The 13,808-nt window shown below is 45.1% G+C and overlaps 1 protein-coding gene across 7 annotated transcripts in view; it reads left to right on the forward strand.

The window, feature by feature from the left end:
* The window catches only part of sox13 (SRY-box transcription factor 13), a 47,163-nt gene extending 39,281 nt beyond the window's left edge, over positions 1-7,882 (forward strand). For all 7 annotated transcript variants that reach the window (XM_030421364.1, XM_030421363.1, XM_030421362.1 and 4 more), the window contains 5 exons: positions 1,245-1,375; positions 3,062-3,167; positions 4,236-4,406; positions 5,926-6,142; positions 7,319-7,882. In XM_030421364.1, coding sequence (XP_030277224.1) covers positions 1,245-1,375; positions 3,062-3,167; positions 4,236-4,406; positions 5,926-6,142; positions 7,319-7,619 — 926 coding nt within the window. In that variant the 3' untranslated portion in view covers positions 7,620-7,882. The remainder of the gene's footprint in view (positions 1-1,244; positions 1,376-3,061; positions 3,168-4,235; positions 4,407-5,925; positions 6,143-7,318) is intronic.
* The last annotated feature ends 5,926 nt before the right edge of the window (positions 7,883-13,808 follow it).

Raw genomic sequence — 13,808 nt, forward strand, 5'->3', positions numbered from 1 at the left:
TCACCGTGCTCGTAAAAATGTTTCTTAAAGATTCCTGTGCAGTTTGTTACCACTAGTAGTGTTTTAGAGAGATGCTTGAGTCTGGCCCCAGTGTGTTTCGAATCGTGGTGCCATTTTTTTTACCCAGTCCTGCTACATTTTAAAGGGTAACTCCACTAATTGAACACATTAAAGTGTGTTCACAGGTGGCTCAGTGTGTCATTTGTTTCTAATCTGTCCAGAATGAGTCCGTCAGTATTCTTGGATTGCAATGTTAGACCAGTGGGACTGCCTTTCAAAACCTGGAGCCTACATTACCCACAATGCAGCCTGGCCACTGAGTGACACCACTGGAGGCAATTTTTAGATGACATGCAGCTTCATATGGAGCCACTTTATACTGCTTATCATAGCCTTTAATATTCCACTAGACATTTCACTGGATCATAACGGCAGTAACGCACCAACAACTGTATCAAATGTGCCAAGTTGCCGACAAAGTCAGAGAAGAAGAAGAGAAGAAGAGTGTTGGCAAAAACTGTCTCTGCAAAATGTCTTCCTGAAAGAGCATTCAGCATGTTGAATAGACCTCAAGGATGCATACATTTCAATTTGATGAGAAGCACTGATGTAAACGTAACTTGCAAAAGTCTCCGCTGGGTACCTTTAAAGTCACAATGTGTAGACTTCCTTTCCATTTTTTGACAAATGCTCCAGATGCGATTGCAGTTCTGTATTTGTGCGGCTGCTGCTGCCTACCGCCCAGATGCAGCAGAGCAACAAAAGACAAATCAGAGAGCGCCTCCTGTACAAATTCCAAGGAGTTAACACAGTACTGCAGTAACAACCTCCTGGCAACAGGCACGTACACTAGTTGGATTCAAAGCAGGACATGTGGCTCATCGCTTTAGATGTGCCTAGGAAACAGAAAGAGGCCATGTGGACCAGTTTGAAAAATATATTTGTGTTCATGTAAGTTGGTATACCTTGGTATGTTTTTGTCATGTACCTTTATTTTCAATGAGTTGCTGTAATGAAAAGAGAAAAGGGAGGGGGGAAAGGAAATGCAGATGATGTTACAGATGTTGATCTTCTGTTTTGTGTATGTGAAAAGCGCATAGACGTTGACTTTCACAACAATGACATGGAGCAAAACACAAGATATAGAGTGAAATATGTGCAAACGCGCTGTTTCGTGCCGACCCAACAGCAGCGGCCGCAGTCCTCAGTCTCATTCTGTTTGTCCTGTGTTTTCTCGTCGTCAGGTTTCCTCGGAGACGGCGATGTGGTCACCCAGGCCATCCATGATGCTCAGCTGCTCCTGAGGAGCCACAACACCGGAGGGCGAGAGAGGGACAGAGACAGGGAGAGGGAGAGAGATGGCAGCAGGAAGATGGTGAGCTCATGTCCAAACTACGCAGTCCACACACACACACTCAAGCGGTCCGTGTGTCCAGAGCCGCCGTCGGGTGTGCATCTCGTTACGTCAACATGATGGCACCAAAACAGAAAAGTCCACCTGCCAAGGACGTTACATTTAGAATCTGGGTACAGTGTCGGGGGCAGAGCCGTTCATTCCGGTGAAAGCTTCTCCGACAAGTCGAGCTTCTTTTGTCTTTAGGCATGAAATGACAAAAACAGCCTCAGTTAATTATATGCACTGATGAAACATATAATATCTGAATATTATTATTCCATGTCTGCCAATAGAGCCTCCTAAATCCTGCACACTGGACCTTTAGTTAGACGATAGGCAATATTTTATGCCTAAAATTCCCATTAATACATTTAACCACTCCCAGATTTGAAAGCCTTGGAACCTGTCATATTGACATTTCACCACCCAAAATTCTAAATAATTCAATTATTTTATGTTGAGAAATCTGCCAAACCTTAAATGCAAACAGCTGGAGTTTGACTGCCCGTTACTAACTTGGACATAAGTCCGTCTCTTTCTCTGACTAAGATCTCGGGGTCTGATCGGGGGTCAGAGTCAGGTTTAGGGTTACAGGAGTCACGAGCTTGAGGAGCCTGAGGGTTAAACCTACTGAAGAATAGCCCAGCTGTACTGTGTCCACACACAGGAGCACTTTTTAGCAGCTCTGTGTTTTAGCTGTTGCCTTCTGGAAAATGCTGTTGAGTAAACACAGTTTGGAAAGGATGAAGCAGTGTTGTCCCTGTTGTTTCCATCATTAGTAACCGACAGATACGTGTTGTAACTGCTCTCATTCTACAGTGAGAGTACAGAAATGTTGCATTACTTACACACATGACCTAAGTCATAATGTGAAGCAAATTATGCACTTTGTGTTCACAGATCTCACCTTTTGGACCACTGTAAATGAAATTGTTCTGAAGCGCTCACCATCACGTAGTTCCTCTCGGACCCGGCAGTAAACGCAGTTATTTTTTGTTTTGGTTCCTGTAAAAATTGTCTTCTATTCTGGTCGCAGTTTTTGATTCTCTGAGGTGGCTGGAGCTTTTGGTCTCGTCCTGGAGCAACAGCTGTTGCAGCCTCACAATACCACAAAGGCCTCAGTGTGGCATTGAGTGAGCCACCTGCCCTCTCTCTTTGTCCGCAGTAACACTGTACTGTGGCTCTCCTCCTCCTCTCCTCCATTATCCCGCTCCATCTCGCCACCGCCGCTGCTTTAACACCAACACAGATGACTGACCTATTTTGGTCTTCCACTGCGCGGCGCACGGCTAAATAATGTTTTACAGCGCGAGGATGGATGGGGTGACGACTTTTTGCAAATTCACAGTTGCTACATTCCCAACTCTGGCTTCTCTCCTTCACCTTTCCTCCCTGAAACAATAAACACCATTCTTCCTCCTCCGTGGCGTTGTCATTTCCTTTCTTTGCATTTACAGCTCTGCATTCAAACAGCAGCTGATATGGCGAGCGTGCAGTTTCTTTACCTTAAATAGCTCTCAGTGGAGCACGCGCGTGCCTCGAACACACCCCTCTTTGAACACCGGGTCATCTTTTAGCTGCGGTGGAAATTCAAATCGTCCCTTTGTGCTCCGGTGTGAATGTTTGCGTGACTTCATCTGTCTTTTTTCTTCTTTATGTCTGCAGGAGTATAAAGAGTCTCCCCGCAGTGAGAGAATTTCTCACCCTGAGCAGGGCGAGGACAGACACGGCCTGCCGTCCACTGAGGACCACCTCAGCAGCGACTCTGAGGGTAGGCGTCCCTGCAGGAGCCTGTTTTGAAATAATGGTGGCCCTGTCTTCTTTGATATAAACATGGTTATTCATTATTATTGATCCATACATGACGAGTGTATTTTCATGGCAGTACACTTGCACATTACTAAGGTTGTTTGTTTTTTTTAGGGGGGGGGGGGGGGCAGCAACCTCACCCCTCCACTACAGACTAAACTTTAAATGGCGAGCTTCAGAGAAATTTCCTCAGGCAGAGTTCTACGTCATTTCCAACTGCCGTTAAGATTTGTATTCTTGTGCCATCCGTCCTGATTTGAGTGGGTATTTGCTCCTAACGTGAGTGGTGCACATCACAATACCACTTTGAGTAATTGCTTCAGTGTCAGATATGAGTCATACTGATTTTGAACTGCCTGTGGGTAGAATCAACGTCTGAGAGTCTTGATTCTTGATTTAAAGCTCTTGTTTTTGCCGTTTGATTCTCTCACACCGTTTCTGTGAATCACAGCGCTTAAGCCAACGCGCAGATCTGATTGGCTGAGCGGAGCCACAGGACACGCAATTGGTCAGCCAGTGTCCTGGGCGGCTAGTGCTGTGAAGGCTAGCAAAGCTGTGCCAGTTGCCAGTTCTCTATAATTATATCAATACGAGTATCAGTTATAGGTCTGGGCTCTTTCCAATCACCTACTGAGTATTGTTGTCCCACAGAATATCAGACTGACATTTAGATATCTAAAAATAACCTCCACCACCCCCAGGTTCAGCTGTATCAATCGTACATCATTGTCTCCTTGAAGCTCTAATGAGAAGTGGAACAAAAGTTTCTGGTACAGACCTCAGGACGGAGACCGTGGGTGGGGAAAGTGAATCATAACTCAGTGTGAAATCGGATGTTTGTGGGTGAAGTGAAACTTCCTTCAGTGGGGAAAGGTTAATGGCCTGGCAGAGAAACACATTAAAGGGGTTCTCCACTTTAGGGCTGTGACAGAAAAAAAAGGTTATAAGAGATATTTAAGGAAGAATGAGTAACATGTTCCAGACCCAACAGTTTGGTGCGGTTCTCTAACTGCAGCCCTCTTTCCTGTAGGTGCCCTGCCCAGCGCGGTCCCAGGCAGCTACGCCGAGGCCCGGCCCCCTCCCTCCTCAGGCCACATCAAGAGGCCCATGAATGCCTTCATGGTGTGGGCCAAGGACGAGCGCAGGAGGATCCTGCAGGCCTTCCCCGACATGCACAACTCCTCCATCAGCAAGATCCTGGGTGAGCCTAGCACTGGGCAGGGGTGGGTTTCACTCTGTGCCTCTATTCTGAGACGCTGCCTGGCACATGTGAGGGCACGAACAGCCACCTGCTTCTCCCACCGGACACACAAAGCAGACACACACACACACACACACACACACAAAGCAGACACACAAAGCAGACACACAAAGCAGACACACAAAGCAGACACAGGCACTGGCTTGAATCCCTTTCCTTGGACCAAACATTTACATTCCTGTCTATTGTGGAGAGCTTGTTGTTGTGAGCAACCACCCTTAACACGGACACACACACGTGCACACTCGCACGCAGACACACACACACACACACACACACTCTCACACACATGCAAATGAGTGACTAATTGGGACATTAATACATCATCTCAATCAACAGAATATTTGTTTCAAACTCTGAGATCCCCGTCTCTCTGACGGTTTTCACACCAATTACTGCAGCAGCTAATCTCACACCTTCTGACTGAAGATGTGTGAACCACACCTTCACCCGGAGACAAGAACTTGATCCATCAAAGTGTCTCTGGTCCTCTAGAAATAATTTTTAAAAAATCTGCATTCTCGTGTGCCACCATGATGATAAAAAAAACTTGCAATTGATGAGCACACCAAGATAAAGTGAAACGGGTCGAAATGTAGCGGCCACTAAACTAAACTATTTCAAGGGGAAATTCTAAAAGCGAGACTGTGTCCCTTTTTGAAAGAAGAAATGACACAATGTTCCTTTTACAAATTGAAAGATGAATTTAGAAGAATGAAGCCCAGTTCTGCTCGGGTTATTCCACCGCCTCACATGCTCTGGTGCCACCGGCCAGATGATGGCGGCTCCCGTGAGCAACTGTTGTTGTGTAACTGATCATAATGTGCAAGTGTCCCGACCAAACGACTCTTTACTACTTACCCTTCACTACCTTTCAGTAGCCCTGTCACAAAAGTTTAATGAAAAGCTAATATATCAAATGTCACCAGGGAGCTTTGCTGAGGCTCAGTCTGTGTCTCGCTGTACTTGCACCGCCATCACTTATGGCCCAAGAACCGGCCCAAAGTCTGACTTTAGCCAAACGGTCTTAATGCTCCCACCGTGTTCTTGACTCTTTGGGTTGACATTTTCATACATAAGCTGTCACCAATAAAGTCACGTGGTGAACGTGAGTACAAACATTACCTCATCCGCGAGCAGCTCCGCCTGAGTCACGTCAGCGGCGGTGGTTGTGCAACAACAACCGCATCAACTGCTGCGATCCCAAGCTAATTCACAACCTCGTTAAAGTCGACAGGCAACAGGGATTCATGGATCTGCACAGCCACCAGGACAGCCCTCGAAATGATTTCTTTCAACGAAAAAGGGAAAAATAATGAAATGAGATAATGACTTAAATCTGTGAATGCCTGAGACTGAAGCTGATATGGCGTGCTCTCTTCTTCCCGCCAGAATCGTCTCCGTTGTGCGTTTACTCTTCCCCTCATCCTCCGTGTGCCGTCTTTGTCCTTGTGTTTAGGCTCCAGATGGAAGGGCATGTCCAACCAGGAGAAGCAGCCGTACTATGAGGAGCAGGCGAGGCTGAGCCGGCAGCATCTGGAGCGCTACCCCGACTACAAGTACAAACCTCGGCCCAAGAGGACCTGCATCGTGGAGGGGAGGAGGCTGAGGGTGGGCGAGTACAAGGCCATGATGAAGAGCCGTCGGCAGGAGCAGAGAGCGACCTACACGCACAGGTAGCAGCCGAGCGCGCAATCGCTCGCTCGCCAAACACGCTGCACACTACTTTGCGCAGGAGTTTTGTCCTTGGCAGACGGCACAGACAATTCACTCCATTCACAAGAGTTTGCTCCGCACCTCCACACACACTGGAGACAATGTCTGCAGCTCCCAAAGCTCTGTATTCATGAAGACACAAACAAAAGTGGAGTATTGAGCCAGGCTGTTTTTCAGTTTGTCCTCGATGTTGAATGGCATCTTCCTCACCATTGTTCCCTCCAACTCCTCCAACTAGTTAAGCTGGAGGAGGTGGAGGGAACTGTTAACAGCGGGTTTGGGTTCCGGTGTTTTTTCGGTTCGAGTGCTCGTGTCACAGTTGCACGTAACACATTTTTCCTCTTTCTCAATATTTTGAGAAACATGCATGTTGAAAAAGGGGATATATACATTTAAACTATTTTTTATTTTTTTTTTCTCAATACAAACATCTGACAGTAAAAATCAGTCATTCTGATTTGATTTCTGAGGCTGATGGAGGCAGCAGACAGTGCATGTGCTGTTCTCTCATCACTGTGATCTGCAGCCTCCACCTGTCGTAACTCAAACATTTCCGTCCTCCTGGCAGAAAAAGAACAATGGAACACCACTCAAAGTACGCGCAAATACGGGTGGACGGATAAATCGACCGTGGCTGATTATCGGGCCGACATTCAGCATTTTTTTCCGAATATCGTATCGGCGATTTTTCTGCCAGATTGATGATGAAATAAACTCATTTTAAAAATGTGCTACTTTGGCTCCCAGCTCTCACACAATGTCCCGCCCGTGACACTATCTGATTGGTAACACTTCACTTTTAACCGCTCGGCAGTCACATGTGTGTACACTTGCCAAAGAGACGTCGGTTTGATTACAGTCAGCCAAGATTCTTGTTAGCTCTTGGCGTCGTGCACCTCTGTCCCTCAGAGGTCAGAGTTTGGATGTTCAAACGGGGGAATTCCGACCTCAACTTTGACAGGAAATGACCCTGAATGATTCAGTATGTCTTGCCTAGATGCACCTTGGGAGTTGTATTTTCCCCACAAGTTTTATTACCAACATGCTTATACCACTGACTTGTCTTGAAGAATTCACTACATTTTGTCTTTGCACTAATGATTCGACTTCACGCATGTCACTTCCTGTCTTTCCAGTCAAACGGAGCCACAGCAGATGCACTACTCCCACAGTGAAGGCCCGTACCCGCCCGGGGGCGCCGGCTCGGTCTCGGTGGCCACCATGCCCTTTCACCCTGCGTTACTGGAGCACTACCTGCCGCAGGTCCCGCCCGCCACACGCCGACCTGAGGGCCAGGCCACGCCCACTACACTGCCCAGAGAGAGGGAGAGGGAGCGAGAGAGGGAGAGAGAGAGGGAGCGACCTCCATACAGCGAAGGAGAGGAAAGCGACGGGGGAGAGAGGAGTGAGGGGGAACTGGTGCTCCTGACAGACTGAAGGGGGGCGGGGGGAGAGACGGAAAAGGAAAATGGAGGTGAGGGATGAGAGGGGAGGGTAGCTGAGGAGGAAGTGCGCTCTTTGTGTTGACTGACAGTCAGAAAAAGAAGGATGGAGGATGAAGAGGGGAGACGAAAAGGGGGTCGGGTCGTCGCTGAAAGAGAAAGTCGCGCCTCTGTTAGGCGACAGTGAGGAGATGTGATACGTCACACTCACTGCCTTGTACATTTCAGTGAAAACCTGCGCACACACACACACACACACACACACACACACACACACACACACACACACACACACACACACACACACACACTAAGGCAAGCTCCTATCTTACTCATTTCCCTTCATAGACATGTCATCGGCCGCTTTGTTTGAGAATAAAGAAGGTATAGTGAAGTTATAATGCAGAAGTTTTTATCATTTAATCCCTTCTGCTTCTTGTTTCCTCCCACGTGGACTGCCGGCATACAAACTGCCCCAGCAGGGATCAGATTCATTGGAGGAAAGTGTAAAAAAAACCAAACCCTGTAAGTTCAATAGAACCTGTGTTTTCACCTGTCAGACAGCTGAGTAACTCCTCTGTGGTGGCAGCAACAGGCCCGAGGCAGAGCTGTGTGTTATCAGTATGTCAGTACTGCCCCCTGCTGGTGGAGGCTGAGCATCACTAAATGAAGAGGAGCGCTCCCACTGTCCTCATTGGCTCAATGTGTCATGAAAAGTTCAAATTTGGCAAGTCATAAAAAACTCCATCATCGGTCATATAGGGTCTTGATGGGAACAAAAGATTGAGGTAAAAAAAATGGCCTGTTAAAGGTGTATTCCAGCAATTTATTATTGCATTTCCATGAGGAAGAAACAATGGAGCAGAGAGGCAAAGGCTGAGGTATTCACACTTTTTTCTTTCAGTAGACACGCCCTCCTTCATAACAGCCCACTATTACTGTTTGTACGCAAAAATAAAAAAAATGTAGGTCTGGTGAGTGCTGGTAAAACCTGCTAAAAATAGGCAGTTTACTCCTTTCCCATTGTTGCTGGACAAATAATTTAGATACCAGGAAATTTATTTCAGAAAAATGTCCTAATTGCTTGTCCTACCTTTAGTTTCAAAGATGGGAAAAGTTAGAGCCAAATCCTAAACTCATGGCTGCGTCCTATCCTGTCTCAGACCTCGTATGTTACTTAAGAAATCTTAATTAGAACTGTAAACTAAATCCAAGTGACACCTGTCCTGACCACTCAGCTTGTCACTGATGGCTAACTGTAAAGGACAGGAGATGAGGGGCCTTCAGGGTTGGCTTTGATGAGGTAGAGGCATTAATCATGTCAGTAGAAATTTAAAGCTTATAGGCTCACATACTGTAAGCGTTAGTGTCGCCAACAGGCTAACACCCATGTTGTCTTCTCCAACGGACTGACTTCAGTCCCTGCTGGAAAAACCAGCATAGACCAGCACCAAAACCCAACAAGGTCTTGCTGGTGTCTATGCTGGTTTTTCCAGCGGGGTTGTTAGCTTCTCCAACAGGCTAACATCAATTTTAGCTCCACCAACAGGCTTACATTGGTGATATCTCCTCCCACGGGCTAATATCAACATTAGCTTCTCCAACTGGCCAAAACCAATGCTCGTTTCTCCCACAGGATAATTCCAACGTTGGCTTCTCCAGCAGGTGAACATCGCTGATAGCTTTGCCAACAGGCTAATGTTGATGTTAGCTCCTCCATAGCGATGTTAGCTTCACTAACAGTCTAATATCGTTGTTAGCTTCTCCAGCAGACTATCATCAGAGTCAGTTTCTCCAACAGTTAGTAGACTTTCAATCATAATACATCATGTTGTTTCCCCTCTTCATTGTCATTGCCATGAGGTGATGCTATTTTTTATTTTTTTTCAAAATTTAGGACAGGGTCTGTGCCATTCTAACTTGGTAAATACTTTTTTCCCTCAAATGCAGTTGGGAAACATGTTCATATTAGGGAAAATAAATCTTAAACTCATCCTAAACTGAGATAAGAAAGGATTTCAGTTCGTCACAGACAATGAAGTCAGTGTTTTTAGTACAGGGATTTGCTCGTTGCGCCTGATTGTTTCAAACCGCACCATCAATTCAATTACTTGTAAGAAGCTGCCTCTGGAATAGCGTACAGTACATTACCAATGGAACCCTCCTCCTTCTCGCCCTCCTCACGTCTCACTGTTCAGTTGCGCTGTGCTGTAAATGCTGTAGCTGTGTGTCTATCAGTTCCCTCTTAGTAGCTTGGTGGGTTGACCTCAGCCTTGCCTTTTCTTTTATACCTCTGTGTTTGCTTCTTTGAGTGTTAATAGATTGTCGTGTTGAGGACCTCCTATCTGTGTTCCCCAATGTCTGCTGGTTTTTTTTTGTTTTGTTTTGTTTGTTCTTTTGCTGCTTTTGAGATGCAGCCTCCCATGGCACCGCAGAAAACATCCATCTTAACATTTTTACAGGTATCTAACCTTTACTGTTGACCACAAAATGACTGTGAAGAATTTTTCGGGAACCGTCATTTTCTTGTTGACATTCTGAGGTTTTTCTCTTGAATTCCCTGAAGCTGCACTTAAATTAGTTTCAGATTTTGAAGACTGAAAATGAAACTATGTTACATTGTTGCGGTGAAACGTCAACTGCCCTTGTATTAGAACTGAGGTATAGTTCCATCTAAATGGGCTAACTGTTCTCTTCTTAGCTCATCTTTTTATTTTTCCTGTTCCACAGGGAGGCGAATCAATTCCCAGATCACATCTCACGTGGGAGCAAAAGCTGCCATTCATTGGTAGGATCTACTCGTAAACCCGTTCTCTGGCGGTGGAGACAGAAATGGAGAAAAGTTCAATTAATGTTACGAACTTCTCACAGTGATAGGAAATAAACAAACGTCCCGAGTGACCGAGTCGTGACTGAACCACTGGTCGACTTGATGAGGACCCTGACACCAAAATCCTCCAGGAGTCCGCAGTTTGTCATCACCTATGGTCTTCAATGCTAACAACCGGCTTGCTCAGCGATATTAGGCTCCACGTTAGCACTTAGCATAAGCCTCAGCTATGTTCTTTGATAGTTAGGGCTGCGTTCACTGGTGGTTGGAGTTACTGTATTGGCATTCTGATTGCTTTAGAGGTAGGCTGAAAGGTATGGCATGTTTTGTAGGCATAGCTTGTAAAAGTAAAACGTGTGTGCCGTTAGCTGTGTGGACAGACACACTGATCTGCCATCAAGCAGTGAACAGTGTTGATGAAAACACACCTGACTTATTAACTTTCATTAACTTGTCATTTTATTAAGTTTTTCCTCGTAGGAAAAAATCCTGAGTTCTAAAAATACAACATGGTAAGCTAAGCTCCATGCTAGTTACGTTACTGCTTAGCATTCAACAACTCCAGTGGCTATATGTCCCAATGGCCATGGATTTTGAGTAAGTTAAATAATGCTAAGTAAATAAGTATTTTTAAATGGCTAGCTAGTAGCTTAGTTTGTAGTCTCAAGTAGTGATTACAGTTTTTCCAAATGTAAGACAAAAAAGTGTTAATAAAGTCCTGCAGGACTGACATATTTTGTATGCTAACTCTGAAGTTAGCATCACCCTGGTTCCATCGACACAACTCAAAACCCATTGACTTCAAGTGGAGAGAACCAGTTTTGCCAAAATGCTAACATATTTTCAGGTGAAGGGTCTCGTTCCTGCAGTGCTCCGAGACGTACACTAGCATTACCTTTCTACATCTCAAGTGAAGATGGTGCTGGAGTTTAGGAGACTGTATGCATCTCAGCATCACCGCTCAGCTGATGGATATGTGGATGCATCAGATGTCCGCGACGGTATGTCAAGCTAATAGCACGCCGCTGTTGGCCTGTAGGAATCTGCGGCTAACGCTTCTCAGTAGCACATGGATGGCTTTGGTGTCTTTGTCCTCAACACTCAATGACTATGTTGACCACAATACGTAATGTAGCTTGTGACACTGGGGTCAATCCACCTGTAGCTAACTGCAAGGTTGACAAATCAAAAATAGCGGGAAAAGACTCATTTCAGACCTCGGGGTGGGGGGTTGGGGCTCATATACAATCATGGTCAGGGCTGTGTAGAGATAACATGCTGGCTTTTCGTGCACAGAGATGGATATCAGAGGAAAATGTTTATCTTATTTTAGCGGAGACACGCTGAGGAGTCACCTGTCGTTACCCCTGCTGATGTAAATATAGAAAGAGACTTTATTTTGTTTATAAGAGCCTGTGTAATTTAAAGGTGTACGTTTCTCTATGTTTTCAGAGTTTTGTGTTGTTCTTTTTTTTTTTTTTTTCTTGAAAGACAATAAATTGGTTGTGTTAAATGGGTTTGTCCTTCTTTTTTTTTATTAGTCTTCAGCAGGTGTGTGTGTTTATCTCTCCCCATAGACCCTGGTTCGGTTCAGTCTAATTACTGCTGCATGATTCAGTTCTCCCAGAGGTTGTTCCCAGGGTTACACACCAGCTCAGCTCTTTTCAGCTCATCCCTCTATTTACCTGTTGTATCAGCACATTCTTCCATGTTGTAGTTTTCCTTTATATAGATTTTAGCCTTATATCTGTGCCGGTTAAATAAAAAAACAAGAGCAAATACCCATTGCAAATTAGCATGTCATTTACACTGATTCATCACACTGGAAAAGTCTTCAAAATGTAATCATTTACCTTCACTCATCACAAGGGATTTAAAAAAAAATAAGATATTTAACTTGTCAAGCACAGCTGTAACCAACAACACTAACTGGAGCTGCACTGCATTCAGATGGTTCAGTTCCAGGTGCCTGGTATTGTGCGTGATGTCTCACTGGAAGTGACACACCCACTGTATATGACAGCTGTCGTCTGTGCGATGAGTCACACCTGTGACAAATTCACCTGCTACCGCCGACTCATTTCTTGAGTCACAGCTGTAAAAGAAAATGAAGTTATCAAAAAATTCTATAGTCTACATTTAGCTTAGTTCAACTCAGGCCTCGCCCACACCTTCATCCAGACGAGAGTTTTGGCACCATTTCAGAAATAATCTAAATCCATTTAACACACCTGAAGTGCATACCCGATGGTCATAGAGTGGTGTGGTAGTGAGTCCTTAGACCTGTCCTTCAATCAGCATTTTTGCACTTGCACTTGCACGGTTCCCTTGTCTCAGAGTCAATACAGTTTTTGAATGGGTTGTTGGTTAAATGCCTGAAATAAGTTCCATAGTTACCACAGGTTTATGATATTTACACATCATTTTTCGGCGATAATCCAAAATCCAATATAAAAATCCCACTGGCTGTGTGTCCAGGAAACCATGGGTTAACATCCGGGTCGTCAAACAAAAACATGTCATCTCTACAGCGCTCTATTCACGTACAATGTGAATGCGTGTGCCGTTGTAAACAGGAAGCACATTGTATTCAGCGGCCATAAGCTCACGGAAAATACTGTGAACAAGTCAGAAACGTGACCGCCCTGCACAGGGCAACAATACCACGAGTTTAGCTAACAGGGTTAATGTGAGTGTGGGTTCATCTGATTTCATTGACATCAATCTTGACATAATTGCAGAACCCGCAAATGGCATCAGATTCTGATTGGCACACTGAAAAAGGTGAATACATCAACAGATGAGTGAGTCTCTCTTACAGCCTCCCTTCACCGGTCAGTTCATGGTGTTTTTTTCTTATGTTGTTGAATTTTCTTTGCCTACTTGAATGCAGGGAATCAGGTGCTTTATGTCACAGCTCACCCCTGGATGAAAACATACTTCTCCCTCCCTCAACTAATTATTGGTTGCTTGAAATTAAATGGCAGTGTACTCAGTTTGGACTGGAGAAGAGACATAAAAAGTTCCTTGCTTAGGATAGTAAGTGTTATCACCATGGTCTGTTTCAGTGTGTGTGTGTGTGTGTGTGTGTGCAGGATGTCCCACAGCACTATTGCAGCACCTTCCTTCCTTCCTTCCTTCCTTCCTTCCTGCTGTCAGGGCCGGACACCTGGTCAGCTGTCATGCAGTTTCAAGGATTTTCAAGCATTTGGGAGCAGACAAATCAAAAGCACACAGACATTTTTTTTTTATATTTTATACATTTTAATGGAAATATTTACTGACGACTGTTAAATAATTCTTCTTGCCACTCCTACAGAGGTGTGAAGGATTGCTGTACAGTAAGCTTTTTCA

This window comes from Sparus aurata, chromosome 6, assembly GCF_900880675.1.
Source record: "Sparus aurata chromosome 6, fSpaAur1.1, whole genome shotgun sequence".
Lineage (NCBI taxonomy): Eukaryota > Metazoa > Chordata > Actinopteri > Spariformes > Sparidae > Sparus > Sparus aurata.